Source organism: Microtus oregoni, unplaced genomic scaffold, assembly GCF_018167655.1.
Source record: "Microtus oregoni isolate MIOR12 unplaced genomic scaffold, Mior012 000007F_ref0000211, whole genome shotgun sequence".
NCBI lineage: Eukaryota > Metazoa > Chordata > Mammalia > Rodentia > Cricetidae > Microtus > Microtus oregoni.
Window position 1 is genome coordinate 53,608,992 of NW_024543066.1, and position 22,144 is coordinate 53,631,135.

At 53.8% G+C, this 22,144-nt stretch overlaps 3 protein-coding genes across 9 annotated transcripts; 2 read left to right on the forward strand and 1 right to left on the reverse strand.

Moving 5' to 3' along the window:
- Window positions 1-844: 844 nt before the first annotated feature.
- Window positions 845-5,390, forward strand: Muc1 (mucin 1, cell surface associated). Of its 3 annotated transcripts, XM_041656272.1 has the most exons (8): window positions 845-1,356; window positions 1,888-1,950; window positions 2,011-3,254; window positions 3,354-3,406; window positions 3,507-3,640; window positions 3,744-3,865; window positions 3,941-4,090; window positions 4,930-5,390. In XM_041656272.1, the coding sequence occupies exons 1-8, from the start codon at window positions 1,299-1,301 to the stop codon at window positions 5,002-5,004; spliced, it is 1,899 nt and encodes a 632-aa protein (XP_041512206.1). In that variant the 5' UTR covers window positions 845-1,298; the 3' UTR covers window positions 5,005-5,390. The 3 variants fall into 3 exon arrangements, with proteins under 3 accessions (XP_041512206.1, XP_041512205.1, XP_041512207.1); XM_041656271.1 differs by having other exon boundaries at window positions 1,888-3,254; XM_041656273.1 differs by lacking the exon at window positions 1,888-1,950 and having other exon boundaries at window positions 1,289-1,356; window positions 1,951-3,254.
- A 661-nt stretch (window positions 5,391-6,051) lies between these two features.
- Trim46 (tripartite motif containing 46) lies at window positions 6,052-18,380 on the reverse strand. 4 transcript variants are annotated; one of them, XM_041655986.1, is made up of 10 exons: window positions 18,241-18,380; window positions 16,709-16,970; window positions 16,161-16,504; window positions 14,550-14,693; window positions 14,345-14,440; window positions 11,075-11,328; window positions 10,684-10,805; window positions 9,423-9,725; window positions 8,123-8,420; window positions 6,052-7,135 (listed from the first exon to the last, which is right to left on the reverse strand). In XM_041655986.1, exons 1-10 carry the CDS (start codon window positions 18,301-18,303, stop codon window positions 6,742-6,744), a joined length of 2,280 nt encoding a protein of 759 aa, XP_041511920.1. In that variant the 5' UTR covers window positions 18,304-18,380; the 3' UTR covers window positions 6,052-6,741. The 4 variants fall into 4 exon arrangements, with proteins under 4 accessions (XP_041511920.1, XP_041511922.1, XP_041511919.1 ...); XM_041655988.1 differs by having other exon boundaries at window positions 18,231-18,363; XM_041655985.1 differs by lacking the exon at window positions 18,241-18,380 and adding an exon at window positions 17,669-18,201.
- A 198-nt stretch (window positions 18,381-18,578) lies between these two features.
- On the forward strand, window positions 18,579-21,881 carry Krtcap2 (keratinocyte associated protein 2). 2 transcript variants are annotated; one of them, XM_041655990.1, is made up of 5 exons: window positions 18,579-19,041; window positions 19,334-19,485; window positions 19,659-19,722; window positions 21,459-21,525; window positions 21,729-21,881. In XM_041655990.1, the coding sequence occupies exons 1-5, from the start codon at window positions 19,038-19,040 to the stop codon at window positions 21,847-21,849; spliced, it is 408 nt and encodes a 135-aa protein (XP_041511924.1). In that variant the 5' UTR covers window positions 18,579-19,037; the 3' UTR covers window positions 21,850-21,881. The 2 variants fall into 2 exon arrangements, with proteins under 2 accessions (XP_041511924.1, XP_041511923.1); XM_041655989.1 differs by having other exon boundaries at window positions 18,582-19,041; window positions 19,331-19,485.
- Window positions 21,882-22,144: the final 263 nt, after the last annotated feature.

Consider the following 22,144-nt stretch of genomic DNA (forward strand, 5'->3'; position numbering starts at 1 on the left):
CCCGGTACCTTCAGTCCGCATGCTGCTGTGAACCGAAAGCCCTCCCCGTCCCCAACTATTTCTGATCTTTAGAATACCTCTCCTCCCTAAATACACGAGTTTGCCCTGCACCATGCGCCTGTCCGTCCCAAATACCCTTCCTCTCCCAAATACAACTCTGAGCTCCCAAATTCCATGGTTGCCCCATCTACTCTCTGCCTAGATGTCCGCAAACAACCTGTCCCACTCCCACATTCTGATGTCATCACACAACTTGATGCCCCTTCCACATACATTGGGACCCCGTTCACTTAGCATCATTTTCCCCAGACACCAACCCCAGAAGTCTGAGTATCCCAAGTACTGATCCTTGCTCCTCCACCGCACTGTGCATTCCTTCCGATCTGTCCTAGGCATTGATCCTTTTCGTTAAGGCCCATCAACGTCCCTAAGATCTGTCTCTACTTGGGCTGTGCTGTCTAGGTCTCGCCTTCTCACTTGGCCGGTGCGGGCCGGTCGCGCGATGCTCCCCGCTGACCACTAGAGGGCAGGCGTTCCCGACCAGAAGGACCGGCCAGCCTGTCACTCAAGGTGGAGTGTTGGCCAGGAAGGACCTCAGGCTTCGGTAGAGCCCCAGTTTTGTCCTTTTTAAGTGGAAATTTACTCCCACCGCCTTTCTCAGAAGCAAGCCAAAGAGGGACCCAGGCTACTGGAAAGTCTGGCAGGGGCGGAGACTGTGGTTTTCAGAGTACAGGGAGTGGCTAGAAGGGTGGGGCTATTCCGGGAAGTGGGTGGGGGGAGCGACCTGTCCACTATTATCCAGCCCTCTTGTGTCCTCTCAACCTATGGAAAGCGGGTTTCAAGGACCCGCAGAGAGAACAGGAAAAGGGATCCGGGGACCTAGGGATGGGTTTCTCTGGGCTTGAAGCCCGGGGCCTGTCTGTGCTGCCTTTCCTCAGCTTGGCTGTTGCTCTGAGGCTTAAACCAGAGCCAGGAGGTCCCAGGTTTCCTCCACATACACACCTGGGGAAGTCAAGAACTGGTTTGTAAAAGGGGGAGGCCAATTGGAGAATAAACAGGTTGTCATAAGGTTGAGTGATTGGAGCCCAAGTACCCTACACAGGAATAGTTGGGGAGGAGGAGGAGGAGGAAAAGATAGGGGAGGGGGCGGAGTTTTGTTACCTGTCACCTGCTCTAGCTGTGCCTAGGGCGGGAGGGGTGCTGGTATAAAGCGGCGGGCACCAGAGCTGCTCCATCGCACACACGCAGCACCCGCTTTGAGTCTGTTTCTGCCCCCTTCCCGCCTGCTCACTACCACCATGACCCCAGGCATCCGGGCTGTTTTCTTCCTGATGTTACTTATAGCGCTTGTAACAGGTGAGAGGCACACGGTGGGGGTGGGGAGGGACTGGGCTGTTCAGGTGCCACTCGTCACCTTTCTGTGGCCTTTGCATTATGAAAGTCATGCATGGCAGACAGAGATGGCACAGTATTGCCGGAGTGAAAGAAAAAGGCTAAGACCCCAGGAGAGTGGACACCATAGTAGGCAATGCTCTGATGTTTGTGGGGAGTGGAGAGGGCCGGCTGTGTAAGAAGAGGTAACTCGGGAGTGGAAGAGTGGGCCAGGCTGGGCCGCAGTGGCTAGGTCAAGGCCAGGCTGGGCCGCAGTATGAATCCTTGTCTCAAAAGTAGTAGTGGAGGGATGAATGAGGCAGAAGCAGGGGTGAGTCTCTTAGAGAGGGAGAGAGTAGTGAGGGAGGTTGTCAGCCTTACAGTTTCTGGCTCCAGCTAGAAATCATGCAGGTTACCTGAAGCAACCTAGTGTCCACCTCTGTTGAGAGGTGTGTGCAGGTACAAATGATCTACTCCCCACCTTCCACTCTGGTTCAGGCCTTTTTGCCCTTCCAGATCAAAACAGTGTCACCTCATCTGAGGATAACAACAGTTCCTCAACCTTGACTACCACTCCAGGTCACGGTGGTGTCTCTGCCCCGGCCACCAACTCCACAGTGGACTCGGTCACCACTCCAGGTCACGGTGGTGTCTCTGCCCCGGCCACCAACTCCACAGTGGACTCGGTCACCACTCCAGGTCACGGTGGTGTCTCTGCCCCGGCCACCAGCTCCACAGTGGACTCGGTCACCACTCCAGGTCACGGTGGTGTCTCTGCCCCGGCCACCAGCTCCACAGTGGACTCGGTCACCACTCCAGGTCACGGTGGTGTCTCTGCCCCGGCCACCAGCTCCACAGTGGACTCGGTCACCACTCCAGGTCACGGTGGTGTCTCTGCCCCGGCCACCAGCTCCACAGTGGACTCGGTCACCACTCCAGGTCACGGTGGTGTCTCTGCCCCGGCCACCAGCTCCACAGTGGACTCGGTCACCACTCCAGGTCACGGTGGTGTCTCTGCCCCGGCCACCAGCTCCACAGTGGACTCGGTCACCACTCCAGGTCACGGTGGTGTCTCTGCCCCGGCCACCAGCTCCACAGTGGACTCGGTCACCACTCCAGGTCACGGTGGTGTCTCTGCCCCGGCCACCAGCTCCACAGTGGACTCGGTCACCACTCCAGGTCACGGTGGTGTCTCTGCCCCGGCCACCAACTCTACAGTGGACTTGGCCAGCATGCCAGTCCAAAGTGGTACTTCTGCTCCAGCCACTAACTCTACAATGGACTCAGCTACCACTCCAGTCCACACCGGTTTCTCCATCCAAACCACCATGGCTATATCAAGTTCAGCCAACACTCCAATCCACAATGGCTCTTCGGTTCCAAATACCAGCCCTGCATTGGGCTCAGCCACCAGTCCAGCCCACAGTAGTGCCTCATCTATGACTAATAACTCCGAATCAGACTTGGCCACCACTCCAGTGTACAGTGGCCCCTCAGTCTCTACTACCAAGGCTACTTTAGGCTCTACCATCACCCCAGTCCACAATGGCTCCTTGGTGCCAACTACCAGCTCAGCTACCACTCCAATCCGAAATAACAGTTCTACAATGGCTGCTACAACTCCAGCTGGCAATGGTACTCAATCTCCAGCCCCAAGCCAGCACCCTGTTACTCCCACCACCCTCGCCATCTCCGGCAACAGCACGGTCCCCCTTAGCACAGTACTTTCCCCAGCCTTCTCCAGGAATACTTCGCCCCAAGTGTCACTTGAGGTGTCTTTCTTCTTCTTGTCCTTTCATATTGGGAACCACCAGTTTAATTCCTCCCTGGAAGACCCCAGCTCCAACTACTACAGAGCACTGAAGCGGAACGTTTCTGAACTGGTGGGTACTAGCCCGGCCTCTGCCCTGCTCTTCTGAAGCAGCGCTGCAGGACTGCTTGGACCCGTTGCATCAAATTTGAGCCCTCTCTTCTTATCCCAGTTTCTGCAGATTTTTAACGAAGATTTTCTGGGGATCTCTACTATCAAGTTCAGGTACAGTGTGGATACGACCCAGGGTGGGGTGGACACCTGGCTTTGTGATGTGGGGGATAAGCGGATCCCCCTGGCTGAACCGCCCGTTTCCTGTGACTAGGTCAGGCTCCGTGGTGGTGGAGTCGACTCTGATTTTCCGGGAGGGTGCTGCCAGTGCCTCTGAGGTGAAGTCGCAGCTTTCACAGCATGCAAAGGAGGCAGAAGACTATAATTTGGCTATCTCCGAAGTCACTGGTAGGGCAACATCTCCAGCTCTGGCACCTGTGCACTTTCGGTGCTAGCCGGGGAAGGTCCACCTCCTTTGGGGGACTTCCCCGACCACTGTTCTCCCTTTCAGTGGATGAGATGCAGTTCCCTTCCTCTGCCCAGTCCTGGCCTGGCGTGCCAGGCTGGGCAGTTGCCCTGCTGGTGCTGGTCTGTGTTTTGGTTGCTTTGGCCATCATCTATCTCCTTGCACTGGTAAGTCTCAGGCCTTCACCCATGTGCCCCGGTAAATGAGACCCCATGGGCCAGCATAACCTCTTGTTTCCCCAGGCAGTGTGTCAGTGCCGCCGAAAGAACTATGGGCAGCTGGACATCTTTCCAACCCAGGACACCTACCATCCTATGAGTGAATATCCCACCTACCACACTCATGGGCGCTATGTGCCCCCTGGCAGCACCAAACGTAGTCCCTATGAGGAGGTAAATCTGTGTTCCGCTGTTTGGGGCAGCGGCCCTGGCTTGGTGAGGGTTTTCTGGAGACCCAAGGTGTTTTAGAGAGCTGAGCAGTGGAAAGCCTGGCAAGGTGGGGAATGAAGGTGCAGTTCTGAGGACCAGGTCTTGGAGACTACAGAAGAAAGGAAGGAACAGCCCTAAAAACCCTTGCCCTCACCTCTGACTTAACTCTGAACTGTAACAGAGTGCTCATTAGGATGCCCAAGGTGAAGTGAGGGGGTACTGTGCCCAGGGAGCCCTGCCTGAAGCAGTGAGCATTCCTGTCTCACACACCTCTAGGGGCGGGGGAATAGATACGGAACTCAGGAGGAACAGAAGCTTCCTCCAGTGAGAGCAGTGTGCCCAGAGGGTTCTTGTGAGTTTTAGGAAAGCAAAGGCCTTTCCCTCTTTCCTCACCCAGTCTCTCTGTAGATCTAGTAAATCATTACTGTGGCCACCTGAGACCAAAAGGCCAGTGGGTGGGAAGGGACAAGAGCTTCCTTTTCTTGCCCCATTTTCCTCCTCCTAGGGATCTCTCTACACACACACACACACACACACACACACACACACACACACAGCCTGTTGGGCCAGATGATCAAAAAATAAGAGGAAAAAGGGACAGGAAGGAGGGGCCTACAAGAGGGCTGGGGACTTACAGCCAGGGGAGGGAGGGGGCAGTGGAGGAGTTGGGTGTTTACAGTCACCTGGCTGCTCTGAGGCCCAGCTGGTGCACACTCTGCATTAACTCCTTGAGAGCTTGCCAGGCCCATAGCCTGGGGTGCTATCCGGGTTCTTTCACCTGAATTTATTTTCCCTCCGCTCAGGTTTCTGCAGGTAATGGCGGTAGCAACCTATCGTACACCAACCCAGCAGTGGCAACCACTTCTGCCAACTTGTAGGGGACCTGTCACCACCTCAGGGGGCAGTGGTGGCAGTCCACCCCGTTTCCACTGCTAGACCCCTGCGTTCTGATCTGGGCTGGTGAGCCGGAGTTCTCAGCCATCTGAGCCTGGTGAAGCCCAGCTCTGCCCTGGGGGATGCCCTGGGGCAGGGGTGCAGTGGTGTCTCTCAGGACTGGCCTAGAAAGCCTGGAGATGGGCATGGGAAAGCAGACACAGTGAATAAAAGGGGGCCTCCTGTTAGTTATGTCAACAGTGATTCTTCATCGGCAAACTTCCAGACCAAAGGGGGCAGAGCGCGTCTGTGAGGGGCCTCCAGGGATCTGGGGATGAAAATTCCTGAAGGCAAGGAGGCATGGAGGGGCAGGTACATTTTGAAAACACGGGGATATGGGGAAGAGGTGACCTGCAAAGGAACCCAGAAATCCCCCCTCTTATGCCTGGCAGCCCTGAAGGAAGAAGGAAATGAAACCAAGGCTGACTCCCCTGCCCCTGACCTGGCCTCAGCCCGCGCCAATGACTCTCTTCTAGGGCCAGCCCATGTCCCTCTCCGGCTGGCATGGTGCCCCTAAGGTAGTTCTATTCTTAGTTGTCCAGGTGTGAAGCAAATCCTTGGGCCACAGATAACAGTAGAAGAGTCAATACAGCCATGATAAGCCAGGGCTGGGATAGATCCGGGTGCTGCTGGCACCAGGCCCTGGCCTTTTGCCATTCCACCCACCGCTGCCTCTGGGTGGGCTCTCTGGCACCCTGGGAATGAGGAAGTGATTCTAGTTCCCTGACCCCATTGGGCCCAGACACCACACCACGTTCTCAGCCACACCCCCACAGGGTACATTGCTGTGGTCCAGATGCCCAAGCTGGGTGTGACTCCAGCCGTCAGTGTTACGCCCTCCCAGCGGTGGGTGTCAGCTGGGGCCTGGCTGTTGCGGGAGGCTTGGCACACCTAACTTAGGGACCTTCATCCCTTGGGTGCCATTACCATGCCAACTAGACTGGAAACTCCCAGGAATGGTCACACTCCAGGAAATCAGAAATGCGCCTGGTGTCACCATTTATTGTTTCTAAACCACAAGAACGACAGTTGTGGCTCAGCACAGGCCTAGTCACGCCCACTGCAAGGAGGCAGTAGCAGGCACCAGAGGCCTAGCTTGGCCCAACCCAATGGGGACACCAGCCTCAGTTGGGTTCCCAAGGGAGACTTGGCATGTTGGCATGGGTGCAGGATAGGAAAAGCATGCAAGAGGGAGAAGAGGGACAGAAGGGACATGCGGTTGAGGGGTATAGGGACCCAAATAAAATGGTAGGTCCTCCTCCCTCATGGGGAGGCACAAAGCCTGGCTGCCAAGGCTGTGGTTCAGCATCAATGGAGCAGGGAGCTTGGCAAGGCAAAGGGCAGAGCTGTCAATCACACCCACTGTTCCAGGTGCCCTCCCTCCCAATAGCCTCAGGGGCACAGGACAGGGATGGGTCAGGGGCTTTCTATGCCTTAGTTAAGACTCCAAGGGCCGGGCCTGGAGCCTAGGCCAACAGGTAACACAGAAAGGAGGACATCCAGAGGGAAGGAGGGGAGAGCCCCTCAGTCAAGGGAAGCCCTTGGAAGACACAGCTGGAGGTATGGGGCAGGACCACACACATAGTTAGGGAAAGTTGTGGGGGATAAGCTGCTGGGTAAACAACCTGCTGCCTGGACGCTTGGGGAGCAGAGGTCAGGACTGGATTAGGGGGCTGAAAGGCTCAGTCCAGCTTGGCAAAGCCCCCGATGGTGACTTTCCTCTCAGGCTTGGTGCCCACAGGCTCCTGCAGCTGTACAGCGCCACCACCAATGAAGCAGAAGGCAGGGCACACAGGCCCTGAGCAGTCCAGGGGGCACTCGAGGAGCCCACGGAAGGACACAGCATCCAGGAAGGAAACTCGCCCCCGCTCGTAGTCCAAGCAGATGCCCAGGCGGGGTGGCAGGGGCACTGTGCAGCTGGCTGCTGGGCCATCCCTCCCTGTCAGCCCTGCGTTTGAACTTGCCCCAGAGCCCAGCAGGATCTTGCCCATGCCAATGGTGAGGAAGGCAAAGGGTGGCAACGCCTCCACTGTAGCATCTTCGGCACCGCTGTCATGCCCGCTGTCCGGGTCGTATCTGTAGGAGTGGGAATCGGGAAGGAGGATGTTGGGAGGTGGAGGAAGGGAATGGGAAAAGGACCAGGGAGCTGAAATGTTGGAAGGGTGGGATGTTGGGGAACAAGAGGGTGCAGGTATTAAGGTGAACACATGTTGAGGTGGCAAAGGTCAGAGTGTAAGGCTTGAGGCTTCAGTTTGTGTAAGAAAGAAGTAAGGAGAGGAGAGTGCACGAGAAAGGGGTTATGGGAAAGAGAGATGGGTGGTTACTAGAGCACACTGAAGAAACGAGGGGCTTGGCCTGTCAGGCTCAAAGGTGCTGCTGAGGGACGTCAGCTGAGGGACACGGTGCTGATAGCACAGTGATTAAGATGGGGGGGCAGTGTAGAGCTAGGATCGGGAAGGTGGCGGTGGAAGAGGGATGAGGACAGATTAGTGTCAGGACGCTAGAGGGATACAGGGATGCAGACAACAGAATTCCAAAGGAATTTTAGTTGGGGAGAAGGTATCTTGAAGAAATGGGATGTTGAAGGATGGAGAACTTGGGAAAGAAGGTTCAGGAGGGAAATGTGGGAAGAGGTATTAATGAGGCATGGGAGGGGAGGAGGGCTGCAGAGATAGCTTTAAGGGAATCTTTGAGATGGTGAGAGAGAGGTAGGTTAAGGGTCTTGGAGAGACAGCTTCGCATGGAAATGAAGTGCTACGGGAAAAAACAGGGAGCTTAGATAGGTGGAGCACTGGTCCTGAGTGACAGACGGAAGGAAGACGGAATAGCTCTGCCTTCTATCAACCCATTCTCCAGGCATACACTCTGAAACCCCGCCCTCAAAGACCTTTCTGCTGAGTCTACATCGCTTCCATCCGTAAGCCTCCCAGTCTGGCGTCCATACTACTTTCTCTTACCCCTCCCCAGTCCCACCTCAGCAAATCTGTGCTCCCTGTACCACCCTTGCCAACCCCAGCTCCTTTCCCAGGGCTTCATCCCCCATCCCTTGCAGAAGGGCCTGACCTGGGGCTGATCACATCCGGGGCACCCTGGAAGCTTTCCTGAAGCTTGCTCTCCAGCCCGACGCCCACCTTGACCAAGTAGGAGGCAGGGTCTACTGCACAGGCCCAGTAGCTGCGGCCCTGAGTCACAGCCACATCACCCAGGACCACGTCCACACTCAGATGACAGCCTGTGAGCAGCCGCTCGGCAGCCAGCAGCAAGGGAAGCCCCGGAATGCTCCGCACCGCTCGCTGGTCCTTGCTGATAGCTAGCCGCTCTCGGCTCGCACCCCAGCGGCCATCAAGGAAGAAGTGCAGGACTAGAAGCAGGAGGAGGTTAAGACAGAAGGAAGGGTTTCAGGCACACACACTGGCACTGGGGAATCATGGGTGTCAGCACAAACACTGGGAACATGGTGTCAAGAGAACATGGTGTCACCAGGAACTGGAAGGGGCCCAAAGAATGGGCATGGGGAATTGAAATAGGGACATAGGGAAGAAAGCGGCACCCCAAATAGGCATGTGGCCCCAGGAAGAGCTTCAGAGATGACTAGCGGGCGGGTCTCTAGCTGACTCCGTGTCTCTGCAGCCCATCTTCCACACTGGCCTTGTGCACCGTCTCCAGCCATCCTGTTCCACTGACCATGACTTCCCGCTCATGCTCTGCCCTCATATGCTCATACCTGAGCCCTATACCCAACCTCATCTCTTCTGACCTTTACCCAAGTGGTGAGCACACTCGGCAAGCCACCTCGCTAACAGGGACTGAGCCTTTACTGTGAGTCAGGGCTAAGTCTGTACATGTGTTGTCTATAATGTGTTAATTATCAAACCACTCTATTAAGTATTATTATTACCTCTGTAGAAGAAGACTCTGAAGTTCAGAGAAGGAAAAAAACTTGTGGCTAAGGACACACAGTTGTGAAGGGTGGGTTTTGAACCAGGGAAGTTTAGCTCCAGAGGAAATGAGTGTAACCCACAAATTAAATTGTACAAATCATATAAATCAAATTGTAGTGGGCGGTGGTGGCGCACGCCTTTAATCCCAGCCCTTGGGAGGCAGAGGCAGGTGGATCTCTGTGAGTTCGAGACCAGCCTGGTCTACAAGAGCTAGTTCCAGGACAGGCTCCAAAACCACAGAGAAACCCTGTCTCGAAAAACCAAAATAGATAAATAAATAAATAGATAGATAAATAAATAAATAAACAAATTGTATTCAACTGCTCTTCCTGTGCCCATTGGGAACCAGCTAAGTACCTGGGCCATTCTGTGCCCTCTACACGAACACCTTCACCAATGAAGCTATGCGTCTGTCTACTCACCAGGGGCTGGAGGCGTGTGCAGATGCACATCCTCACTGTACTCTCCATAGCCAGCCTTGTTGCAGCCACGGACACGCAGCACATACACAGAGCCTGTGTCAGGGTTCTCAAGAAGGGCACTGGTGCCCCTCACCTCCTCCCGACGCTGCCAGCGTGCAGGGCCTGGCTGGGCCGGGACATCCGTACGCCGGAATTCAACGGTGTAATGCCAGGCAGGTGGTGAGTGGGGGGGCAGCCGCCAGCACAGGAAGATTTGGTCGTAGGCGAAGGTGCGCTGGGTGTCAATGACAGGAGCCTCAGGCACTGTGGGAAGAGACAACAGGGGTCAGTCAGGGTCTGGCCGCTGGCCTGGCACGGAGAAAGGGGCAGGCAGGAAAGAGGAAGCAGCGGGAGCCGGGGGGTGAGTGTAGGTGAGGGAGCCGGGGGAAGAAACCTGGGTGGGCAAGACAGGGCCCAAAGGGGAAAGAAGTGGGCAAGTGCTGGGCAGGGAGCAGGAGCCCAAACTGGTCTAAGTCTGCCACTACCCTCTTTCCCTCTCTGGGCCTCAGCTTTCTCCTCACTCAAATGACAGCGTCAGACCAATTGCGTTCTGAGGGCCCTTACAAGCGTAGGTTCTCTGAGTTAGGAGAAGCCCCAGAATGAGGCAGGAAAGGCTACTGGAACCCAGGCAAGAGAGCCCTGAGCAGGAAGGGATGCGAAAGGGTCAGGAGGGGGGTAACAGGGTTAGCAAGACAGAAAACAGAAAGGGAGCAGAGGAGAGTAAGCCGGGCAGTGAATGTGGGTCAAGAGAAAGAGAAGGAAAGTCCAGAGGGCAAGGGCCAAGATAAGGAGAGGTCAGGAGAACCAGGATTATGCAATAGCCTAAAGAAGGTAGAAGAGACAGGGCATTTGTCAAGTGGGAAGACCAAGAATTCAGAGTACACTGGGACAGAAGGAAGCAATATGTGGGTGGCCAAGCTGTGTGGGAGCACGGGGAGGGAATAGGGAGGGGGCCCGGCGGGTAGCAGGGCCCCCAGGGCAGGGCTGCTGACTTGCCTGGGGTGTTCCGGAGCACAGTCCGCCGTGGCCACAGCCTACAAAGAGAGAGGGAGAAGCAGCGCTGAGCGCGGTAGGATGGTGTGGCGGGGTTGGCTGGGTGGGAGTGGCTGGCCAGGCCAGGCAGGAGGCCAGGAGGTCCCTGGTGGGCACTGCCCCCCGGGTCCGCTGCTGGGGGGAAAGGGAAGAAGGCTCTGGTTGGACATGGGCCTGGCTAGCTCCTTACCTCTCAGGAAGTTAAGCTCTGTCAGCAGCTTCATCTCACGCCCCACATCCAGCTGACAATGGCGGAAGGAGGAGCTGGCAGCTGGCCGGAATGTCTGCAGGGCCTCAGTAGCTCGGGCAATCCTAGAATGGGGCAGACAAGGGTCAGGCACGGCCAGGCAGTCAGCAACCCCTCCTCAGGACACTGCCCTGCCTACCCTAGAGCCTCGCTCTCTGCTTCAGGTCTCCACCTCACTCCTCAGAAGACACTAGCATCAGTCTGACCACATGAAAATTCCTGGGGCTCCGGCTCTCCACCTGCATATTCTATAATCACTGTTGTCCTAGGCACTAGCTACACCCGTGATGCCCACCTCCCTGCAGCCTGCACCCTGGACCATGTCCCTCAGTACCTGTTATGCAGCTGTTTGGCTGCTTGCACAAAGCAAGGCTGATCTGTTTCCTTAAGGACTTCCTGGGCATAACCCACCAAACCCGAGCCGTCCAGCAGGCTCTGATGTTCGTGCATCTGGGCGCTGAGCCGTGATAACCGTTCTTGCTGGCACTCTTCGATGGCCTGCAGCAGAGAGGCCCGCTTCTCTTCCAGCACGGCCCCCAGTCCCCGAACCAGCTGTGACACCTCCTCCTTCGCCTGCTGACCACTCACCTGTCCAAGGAGCAATACCCAAGGGATGAGTGACCGAACTGTCTTCTTGGAGACAGCAGCGCTTGGACCTAAGACGCCATACCATACTGTCCTAGGGAATCTGGGCAAATTTAACCCAGCCATCTCAATTGGGCCAGGGTCACGGCAAGGCACCTACGCCGCAGGTGTGGTCACCCCCCGATCATCTGTGCTGACTTTCCTGAGTGCTACACCATAGTTGTAGGCGAGAGGAGAGAGAGGCCCCTTTTATTTCCTAGATTTTTGGTTTGATCTAAGAAACCAAACTAACACAGGAGAAAAGTACAAAAGTCATATTAATTTGATACCTACTTGGGGATCTTTTAAAATGCATTTTTATTATTTTATGTGTACAGGTGTTTGCCTGTATGTATGTATGTACACAAGTGTGTGTCTGGTACCTGTGAAGACCAGAAGAGGGCATGATACTACAGAACAGAACCACAGACAGTTGTGAGCCACCAAATCAGGGTTCTCTGGGAGAACAGCCAGTGCTCCTAACTACTGAATCATCTCTCCAGCCTTTTCTTGGGGATCTCTATAAGAGACAGGGTTTCACATAACCCAGGATGGCCTTGAACTTGCTGTGTAGAGAGAGATCCCTCTCAGTCCTAGGATCACTGGGATCATTGTGACCAGCTTAATTAAAAAAAAAAAAGGATAATTAAGGCCTGTTGGTGGTGGTGGTGCATGTCTTTAATCTCAGTACTTAGGAGGCAGGAGGCAGGAGGATCTCTGAGTCCGTGGCCAGCCTGGTCTAAAGAGCGAGTTTCAGAACAGCCAGAGCTACACAGAAAAAAAACCTGTCTTGAAAAATTAAAATAATAATAATAATTCAGGTGCTGGAGAGATGACTCAGCAGTTAATAGCAAATATTGCTCCTTCAGAGGACCCGAGTTCAATTCCTAGAATCTATGTAAGATAGCTGAGCCACCTTCAACTACAGCTCCAGGAGACTCCATGGGCACCCCACACACATGGCAGACACTCACAGAGACATGGATGCATGACACATGATTAAAATTTTTTCAAAAATTTTGAAAAGAGGGCTGGAGAGATGGCTCAGCGGTTAAGATCATTGCCTGCTCTTCCAAAGGTCCTGAGTTCAATTCCCAGCAACCACATGGTGGTCCACAACCATCTGTATTGAGGTCTGGTGCCCTCTTCTGGCTAACTCCGTAAAAAATAAATAAATAAATATAAAAAAAATTTTGAAAAGAATAATGGTTACATTTTTTTAAAAGATTTATTTATTTTATATACAATGATCCTCCAGCATGTACACCTCTATGCCAGGAGAGGGCACAAGACCTCATTACAGAGGGTTATGAGCCATGATGTGGTGGTTGCTGGGAATTGAACTCAGGATCTCTGGAAGAACAGCCAGTGTTCTTAACCTCTGAGCCATCTCTCCAGCCCCTAATGGTTACATTTTTAACTTAAATAATTTCTTTAATTTTTTTTTTTTTTGAGACAGGGTTTCTCTGTAGCTTTGGAGCCTGTCCTGGAACTAGCTCTTATAGACCAGGCTGACCTCGAACTCACAGAGATCCGCCTGCCTCTGCCTCCTGAGTGCTGGGATTAAAGGTGTGTGCCACCACTGCCCGGCAAATTTATTTAAATTTAATTTTGTCAGTTTTGTGTTTTATTATTGTGGTGATTTGGGGCCTTGACCATGTATTAATGCAGCAGGTATACACAGTCTTTCAACACATTTTTTTTTTTTTTTTTTGGTTTTTCGAGACAGGGTTTCTCTGTGGCTTTGGAGCCTGTCCTGGATCAACACATTTTTTATAAACCATCTTGGTTTCATTTATCCGTGTATGTGCCTATGTGTGTTTGTGAGCACCACACAAGTGCAGCAGCCCTGAAGGAGCCGGAGGTCAGGTGACCATGAGCTGCCGTGTAGGTGCTGGGACTGAGCTGGGCTCCTCTGCAAGGACAGTAAGTGTCTCACCCGCTGGGTCATCTCTCCAGCCCCTTTGCCCTTTGTGATGGAGATGTGTGCTCACCACTGAACCTCACTGTCAATTCTAGAGAGCTGCACTTGGGAAGAAGAGATGTGATAAATGAGTGAGTACCTGGGCTGACTTAGCCATGTTGCTAAGAGGCCAAGGGGGAAAGCCCAAAAACTAGGGGAAAGTAAGAGCTGCTTTAAATAGTTGGTTATTTGGGTACATTGAAGCCTCAACACCAGTGTCTGGCGAACAAGATCGTACGGCTCTAGTGAGTCAAGGAGAGCCTTCTCCGGAGAACCCTTCTGTCTTGATGCACGTCAGAAAATACAGCAAAGGGCCCTCTCTGAGACTATAGCTCCTCTAGGGACTGCAGCTTGTGGTCGTCGTTACACTAACTGGCCATATTTTGCCTTAGCTCTTTCATAGTCTTAATCTCTCTCTTTTCTTTCTTTCTTTTTTTCTTTTGAAACAGTGTTTCCCAATAGCTTTGGAACCTGTCCTGGAACTCACTCTGTAGACCAGGCTGGCCTCAAACTCACAGAGATCCACCTGTCTCTGCCTCCCGAGTGCTGGGATTAAAAGCGTGCACCACCACTGCCTGGCTATAATTAATTAATTAATCTCTTAATGTCTCACCCAAACAAGAAAGGCCATGTTTGCTGTAATGTCCACTTTTGGATTACACTAGCTATGACGCACTGCTGGCTATGCCATCATTACCATCCATTCCCACCTCAGCTAACTCAGACAACCTTGCAGAAGCTGTTTGTGCCTCGCCTGACCCCTAGTTGTAGGGTTGTATCCATGCTAGGCTGAACCGAGGCGCATCTGAGCTTCTTAGCCCCCAGCTGTGGCACTCCTACCCCCATTGCAGCCCTAGCTACAGCCTAAGCCAGGCACTGGTGTGCTTGCCCATGAAGTTTAACCAGAGCCTCCACCCACACACATCTTCCTCCTGCGGGCTCTGAACTGGCAGCAAGGCAAGGGGGGGCATGCCCATCCAAGCAGGATCCGAGGCCCACATCCACGCCTTTCCTCACCTCAGTATGCCTGATGGTCTCTTCCAGCTCACAGATCTGGGTCTGTACTGTGTCCTGGTTTCCCAAGATGTATGCCAGGCTCTTTGTCAGCTTATCCTAAGGGCAAAGAAGGAGGTGGGCGTCATCCTGACTCTGCAGAGGCAAGTAATTAGGAGGGGTGTGCTGGTGTGTTTGAGCCTGGGGCTGAGTAAGTAGGGGTCTTTACCTTGAGGGCCTGGTAGGCACTGAGCACTGGAGTGATCTTGTGTCCACTGTGGGTGCGCCGTACCCTGCAGAGTTGACACACCAGTCTTTGGCATGTCTTACAGTAGTGAGTCACCTCTTCCTTGTGGTCTGGACACATCAGACCCTAGGGGTACAAAGGACAGTGAAACAGACAGCGGCGTCTGTGAGCGTGCTGACCTACCAGCAATTGGTTACCCTCCTCCAGCCTTGATGGGAGTGGAAATAGCGGTGGTGCTCCCTAGTGCCACCTGGTGGTGGATACTGGCATTAAAACACTTCTGAACAGTACAATGTCCCCTTCACTGGCACCGCTCTCCCCTCATCTACTTCCCACCGATATGTATGCAGTAATAACAACAATGATGATAATTAATATAACCCTGTAGCTCATCTTTGTTCACAGCTGTACCCATGAATATGAATATGCATCCTGCATATAAACAACTTTTTGTTGTTGTTTTTTCGAGACAGGGTTTTTCCTGTGTAACAGTCCTGGCTATCCTGGAACTCTATTGTAGACCAAGCTGGTCACAGAGATCTGCCTGCCCCTGCCTCTCGAGTGCTGGACTAAAGATATGTGCCACTATTGCCTGGCTATACACAACTTTTTTTGAGATAGAGTTTTCCTGTGTAGCCCAGGCTGACCTTCAACTTCCAAGTCTCTTGATTTAACCTTCCAAGTGCTGGGAACTCAGGCGTGTGCTGCCATGGTTGGCCAGATAACACTTTTTTAGGCAACAATATCTCCTGCGATCCTATCAACAGTCTTTCGGGTACAGATATCGCAGGTAGATTCTCTCATCTGCGTGCAGCAGATGAGATGAGTTTGTGCATAGATACTGAAATCTCCTGGTCAGTGAATGTTAGAGACGGGCCGTCAGGCGGACAGATGTGAAGGATCACCTGGTCAGTGAATGTTAGAGACGGGCCGTCAGGCGGCCAGATGTGAAGGATCACCTGGTCAGTGAATGTTAGAGATGGGCCATCAGGCAGCCAGATGTGAAGGATCACCTGGTTAGTGAATGTTAGAGACAGGCAGTCAGGCGGCCAGATGTGAAGGATCACCTGGTCAGTGAATGTTAGAGCCGGGCCGTCAGGGACGGCCAGATGTGGCGGTGCATGTCTAGTACTCAGGAAGTGGAGGCAAGGGGCGTGCCGTGAGTTCAAGGCTAGTGTAGGCTCTGTCTTGCTTTCTTAGTATTTCATTTTGAATTACATGTATGTGTGTGGCTATGTGTGGAAATGTGCGTGTGAGTGCCTGAAGAGGCCAGAGGGGTTGTATCCCCTGGAGCTGGGAGTGGAAATTACAGGGAAGCAAACTGGGATTCTCTGGAAGAGCTCTTAATCACAGAGCCGTCTCTCCAGCTCTAAGACCCGTCTGTCTCTCTCTCTCACACACACACAAACATGTGTGTGCACACACACTCACACATATACACTATTCACACACATACACACATACTCATACACACACAGACAAAAACTCAACCTGGCCCACCACCCTTTGGAAGCCCAAATGCCAGCCACCCCCAACCATTGGTTCAGTACCACCATGCCCCTCCCACTTCAGACCCCGCAAGAACTGGCTCACCTTGGGGCGGAATGAGAGAGTGGGCAGAGTGGGCTCATGCTGGGCCTTCTGAGTGCCCCAGGGGTGGAAGAGCTTGAAGCATTCATTGCAGAAGGTCGCTCGACACTCGGTGCAGCCCTTGGTGGCCTCTAGAGGTGGGGGCTTGCACAACTGGCACAGGATGGCGCCTCCCACGCTCACACTCTGTCGGTACCTCTCCACCACGCGCTCTAGGGTCAGGTTTCGGAAAAGCCCAGAAAGGCCGCGCTCCCCCAGCTCCACATCGCCTTGGCAGGCTGGGCACGGGAATATGATCGTCTGGGGGTGCAAGGCACCCCGCTTCCGCCCAGGGTATGTCCCGAAGCCTGTGGGAGGACCCAGTAGGCAGAGGTTAGAATTACAGCTGACTGGCGGTGGATGGCCTCTGCTCAATTAAAAACTGGACTTTCATTGCATCAGAGCTCAGCCCTCCTAAGAATCCAGGTAAGCAGTAAGTAGTTCCACCCCAGAACAGATGCGCCGACCCTCTCCCATCTTTCTGCACCCCATCCCACAAACCCCAGCCCCACCTGACTTAAGGAGCCGGTCCAAACGATCTGGCTTGGGGAGAGTTCTCCGAGAGAGGCGGGGGCTTCGGGTAGAAGGAGTAGAAGCAGGAGAAGTGGGTTCCGAACTGGGGTCCCCACCATGGCCTAGGTAGCCCTGCTGGCCCAAGACCTCCCTGGCACAGGCCTGGCACACGTTGTGGGTACAAGGCAGCACTAGCGGCTGCTTGTACATCTCTTGGCACACTGGGCACAGCAGCTCCTTCTCCATGTTCTTCATGCTTGTCTGTGGAAAGACAGGAGGCTGTGTGAGAGCGAGGACACTCGGGCGTTTCTCATCGGGTCCTTTGGCAGTACAAGCTACTGTTTTGGCCCAGAACCTGTCTTGGTTGGTCCACACACCTTTCCAGCTCTCTCTCTCCTGTTTCTGTTCCCCCTTGGAGCGCTTAAGGCCCAGCACGAAGGTATGGTTGGAGCTCAGGCTTCCCCTAGCATCACGCCCCACCCCCATCACTCCGGATTCAGCAGAGCTGGCAGGCAGTCCTCCCTGCTCACCTGTCTCCATCCCTCCATCTCTGATTCACCGGCCGGCTTCTGGGATTTATTTCAAGGGCACCACCCATTCTACATCTGGGTGCTGTCCCCCGCCCCCTTTTCTTAGCAACCCTTAGGCGCATGACAGTTCCCCGCGACCAGGGAGCGCTAGCTCTCCGAGCCGGATGGGCACTAGCCCGTGGCCACCCCAGTGCCCATCCTCCATTCTTCACTTCTATTTCTTCCCGTCTCCCAAAATCAAGCCATTCCTCTTCGCCTCCAATATTCGAGGTCTCCAGCCCAGTCTGGTGGAGAAACTGGGCCTGCTGCAACCCTTCGCGCAATCTGGGGGAGGGGGAGGGCCCCGCCTACTTGCCCCCTCCCCACCGGAAGTACCCCTCCCCCTTTTGGTGAGGGGTCTTCTGGCTATTCCCCACCCCCACACCTCACCTTGGTCCCTCTCTTCGCAGCCATCCCGGTCAGGGGCGCAGCTGACACAAAGGAGGGAGGGACAGGGAGGGAGGGGGGAAGGAAGTGGTGGGGGGGAGTAGGGTTGGCACCGCCTCTGGGAGAGCCGGGCACGGGTTGCCATGGCAACCGCAGATTGCACGGCAGCTCGCAGGGGGTGGGGGTGGTAGGGTGGGGGGTCGGGAGGGGTCCAAATTGGGAACTGCACCTAGGGAAAGCTTTTTCATCATCCCCCCCCCCCCGACCTGTTCTCAGTTTCTTGGAAAACATCCAAGCTCTCACATGCCCCATCTCATAACCCTGGTGCACTGCTGGCCGCTGCCCCAAGCCTACCCGCTGGGTCCGGACCGCTTCTCGCTGCCTACACCCCGGCAGACGGGAGTCTTTAGGGCACTCAGATCCCTGCACACCTGCACTCCGCTTCCCGTTATTTCTGTCATAACTAGCCCTGTCTCTACATTCCAGACTCTTCCTGGACCCCCACCTGTTCAAGGAGCTGGCTTTCCCCGACCCTCTTACACCCCTCCCTTCCCCTTGACCCCACCTTAACTCACACTGATGCGGACTAGTGCATCCATGATGGAAGTGAAGGTCTGCATATCCTCACCCTCAGCCATGGCCCAACTGTGCCCGCCCGCCCCCAGTGGCCCGACCGGGCTGCTGCTGCGAACCTGGGGCTTAATGCAGGAGCCGGGTGGGGTGTGGGAAGGGGTGGGGAGGGTGAGATGTCATTGCGCATGCTCCAGGGACCTGCCTCGAACTGCGCCCGTCGAGGTTGGGGGTGGGAAATAGTTCTTCCCACGTGGTTCTTCAAAGGCGGTCTAGGGGGTGGCTAACCTGGAAGGGCATTCGAGAAAGGAACGATTCCTTCTATTAGAATCTTTCATCGATCCCTCCTCATCCTACTCACATAGGGCAAGAGGCTGATTTCAGAGGAAGACCAACTCCTGGTTGAGAGTGCTACATTTTGGGTGGGGCATGTCTTCGGAGATGTTGAGGCAACCAGAGTAGGGCAGGGAGGTCTGAGGAACTTGTACTACAGATGACATAAATAGCAAAGAAGACATAGGTGATTCTAGGCCATGACCCCATGAATGAATGCAGCTGGTCCTGAGAGGCAGCAGAAGCCCCTAGGTGCAGAAGGCTGGAGACCAAGCAGGGCGGTGGCCTAGAATGCTCCTCGAAGCACTATTTCCTCCTTGCCGCAAGAGGGCGCTGCGTCCAAGGAGCCTAGAGGAAGAAGTAAAGCGAGTCCACGTTGGCCCCGACGCCTGCGTACAGACACCCGCGTCGGCTTTGGCTCCTCTCCTTCTCTGCCAGAGGCACAGATTGGACCCACGGGCGGGGCGTGATGGGTAACCGGACCGGCGGAATCCCCGGGCTGCCCTAGCGGGGGTGGGCGTTGGGGTAGCCCTCTTTTCCCGGTAGCCTCCGTAAGGCTGACGTGTCCTGGTTTCCAGGGCCCTGGCATTTCCTCGGGACAGGCGGGAACTTGGGTGTGGGTGCCGGGGGTTCCTGGAGGTCGCCGTGGGGTGAGGGGAGGGAGTGTGGCTGCAGTACCCCGAGCGCTTGGAAGTGGTTGGCGGACCGAACTCCGGGGCGAATCTGCCTGAAGCTTTGTTTGACTCATTTTCTCATCCCCAGTAGTCGGTACCGGAACCTCCTTGGCGCTGTCCTCCCTCCTATCCCTGCTGCTCTTCGCTGGCATGCAGATATACAGCCGCCAGCTGGCCTCCACCGAGTGGCTCACTATTCAGGGGGGCCTGCTGGGCTCCGGCCTTTTCGTCTTCTCCCTGACTGTATCCTCTCTACGCTGGAAAAGGGGTTGCGGTGGAGGTGTTTGAACAGAAGATGGGTAGGGGACTGCGTGGGCTTTTACGTTTCTCCTCCTCCCCAGCCCTGGGCTTTGCTTGTCTCTTACTCCCCAGTCCTGTCTTGTTGCAGGAGTTTCTCCTTAATTCCCTCAACCCAGGCCTTCAATAATCTCGAGAATCTGGTCTTTGGTAAAGGTTTCCAAGCAAAGATCTTCCCAGAGAGTAAGTGAAACTCGGTAGTTGGTTGAACTCTTCTAACCTGTCCCAAACATGATGCTAAATTTCCCTGTGGTTAAGATGGTACCGGAGAAATACGTTTGCTAAAACTGTCTTGAGGACAGAGTGCTTTTGGATCAAGCATTTTGTCCAGCTCCTGGCATTGGAACTGGAAGAGAAGCACAAAGACAAAAAGAAGAAAGAAAAAGGAAACTTGGCTTGCTCCCAGGAAAGGTTTTGAGCACAGTTAAGTTGGAGCTGATGTTTGATTGGCATCCTCAGGAAGGTGGTTTTTGCCCCTGTGAGAAAAGGAAGCAAGACAAGTTCACTGAGGGATTTTTGATGTGAAATTGAGTCCGTACTAGGGTTCTCTTTTTTTTTTTTAAATATTTATTTATTTATTATGTATACAATATTCTGTCTGTGTGTATGTCTGCAGGCCAGAAGAGGACACCAGACCTCATTACAGATGGTTGTGAGCCACCATGTGGTTGCTGGGAATTGAACTCAGGACCTTTGGAAGAGCAGGCAGTGCTCTTAACCACTGAGCCATCTCTCCAGCCCCTAGGGTTCTCTTGAGGGGATTGTGAAGGTGGTACTTACTGGGATGTTACTGATAAACGATAGCAGGACTCCCAACCAGAGGAGAAGAGAGAATCACTGTTAGAGCTCTCTCTTTCCTCCTTCTCCCCTTGAACTTACAATGTGGCCAAGGATGACTTTGAACCCTTGAACTGCTGACCCCCCCAGCCCCCACCCAAGTGCTGGTATGGAACCCAGGGCGTCATTCAAGATAGGCAAGAACTCCACCAGCTCCACATATCCAGCCCTGGTAGATCAGTTTTTGATAATCCTTGGTAGATGGTTCCCTTAAAGATCTGATGGTTTAATCATTTGTGGATAATTAAGTTTACAAAGCAAAGTCAGCATCAGGACAAAATCCCCTCTGGAAAGCCACACAGAAACTCCTAGCAGTTGCAGTCGTGTGAAAGGTTGACCCAGGAACACCGACCGGTCCGTCCTCGCCTCACTGGTGCAGGTTTCTAGAACTCTGTCTCTTAAACTTCATTCCACATGTACCATCACCATTATTTCCTGAAAGAAACCGTTGTTGGGGGACAAAAATCCTTGTCTTTGCCTTCCCTGCTGGCTTCGGCTGGGCAGGTGGAGCCTCTTCACCCTTCTGCCCTCTAACCCCCTCCTGTCTGTCAGGCCTTAGGTCTCTTCCTAAATAATGGGAATGAGTCTTGTTCTCCAAGCCTTGCTAGTAAATTTTATTTATTAATTTGCTTTTGAGGCAGGATCTCACTGTGTTGTCTTGAATTCCTGGGTTTAAGGGTCCTTCTGCTTGAGCTATGGAGGCACGTACCACTGTATTCAGCTTCCTCTTGTTTTGGGGAGGGCACGGGTTGTTTTGGTTTTTTTGGTGGTGGCGGGAGATGGCCAGGAAGTTAAATGGGATGTGTAGCAAAGCGAGTAAAACAAAAACCAAACACAACTCCAGATCTCACTGCCGTGTTCTGAACAATGTTAAGGCCCTCTGAACTCTCGACTTTTAGCAGGACATTTCTTTACTTTTTGTTTTTGATTTTTTTTCTTTTCAAGACAGGGTTTCTCTGTGTAGACCAGGCTGACCTCAGACTCCCAGAGCTCCGCCTGCCTCTGCCTCCCGAGGGCTGGAATTGAAGGTGTGTGCCCACCAGGACATCCCTTTTCCAGCATCCTTGTTCTTGCCTCCCCAGTCCTCCTCTGCTTGCTGTTGGCACTCTTTGCATCTGGCCTCATCCACCGCGTCTGTGTCACCACCTGGTATGTAGCTGACGGCTGGGCAAGGGGTACAGGGATGCCTGTTTCTTGTTACCAGATCCCCTGTGATGTTGCCAGTCCTTCCGTTTTCTCATTTTTGTTCTTTCCTGATTTCCCAAACCAAAACCGGAATTCTTTCCCTGAAACTTGTGTCCGCCCTGCTAGCAGCATGCCTATTGATGTGCTGTTTTCTCTTTATCCTGTAGCTTCATCTTCTCCATGGTTGGCCTGTACTACATCAACAAGATCTCCTCCACGCTGTACCAGGCAACAGCGCCAGTGCTCACACCAGCCAAGGTCACTGGCAAGGGCAAGAAGAGAAACTAACCCCGAGTGACAAATAAAGTTGATTCTTTGTAGTTCTGTCTGTAAGCACTGATAAGTTGTAGACCTCAGCTACCAGTGCCTGAGCTTGGCCGTCCCTGCACTGTCCTCTGCTTACCAGAGAGCCCCTGTGGAAGAAAATGCAAATGGGATTCAAGGTGTTAACCTGTGGGGAGAGGCTAAAGGCTGAGAGGATAACAGAAAGGGCTGTCTTCCCGAACCAGAGTCGATTTTTAATATTGAGTGTGTGCGCACATGCTGTAAGGTGGCAGTGTCTTCTTCAAAGCCGGGAAAGATC

What these genes read in the sequence shown, in the direction of transcription:
- Muc1 (XM_041656271.1), top strand. Translation starts at nt 1,299, where the DNA reads ATGACCCCAGGCATCCGGGCTGTTTTCTTCCTGATGTTACTTATAGCG. An exon ending in ACTTATAGCGCTTGTAACAG is followed by an intron (nt 1,357 to 1,887) that starts GTGAGAGGCACA and finishes TTGCCCTTCCAG; the next exon opens with ATCAAAACAGTGTCACCTCA. An exon ending in TCATCTATCTCCTTGCACTG is followed by an intron (nt 3,866 to 3,940) that starts GTAAGTCTCAGG and finishes TTGTTTCCCCAG; the next exon opens with GCAGTGTGTCAGTGCCGCCG.
- Trim46 (XM_041655985.1), bottom strand. Translation starts at nt 17,977, where the DNA reads ATGGGGCATGTGAGAGCTTGGATGTTTTCCAAGAAACTGAGAACAGGT. An exon ending in GTGCCTACCAGGCCCTCAAG is followed by an intron (nt 14,441 to 14,549) that starts GTAAAGACCCCT and finishes CTTTGCCCTTAG; the next exon opens with GATAAGCTGACAAAGAGCCT. An exon ending in GCACACGCCTCCAGCCCCTG is followed by an intron (nt 8,421 to 9,422) that starts GTGAGTAGACAG and finishes TCCTGCTTCTAG; the next exon opens with TCCTGCACTTCTTCCTTGAT.
- Krtcap2 (XM_041655989.1), top strand. An exon ending in TTTTCGTCTTCTCCCTGACT is followed by an intron (nt 19,486 to 19,658) that starts GTATCCTCTCTA and finishes CCCTCAACCCAG; the next exon opens with GCCTTCAATAATCTCGAGAA. An exon ending in CGCGTCTGTGTCACCACCTG is followed by an intron (nt 21,526 to 21,728) that starts GTATGTAGCTGA and finishes TTTATCCTGTAG; the next exon opens with CTTCATCTTCTCCATGGTTG.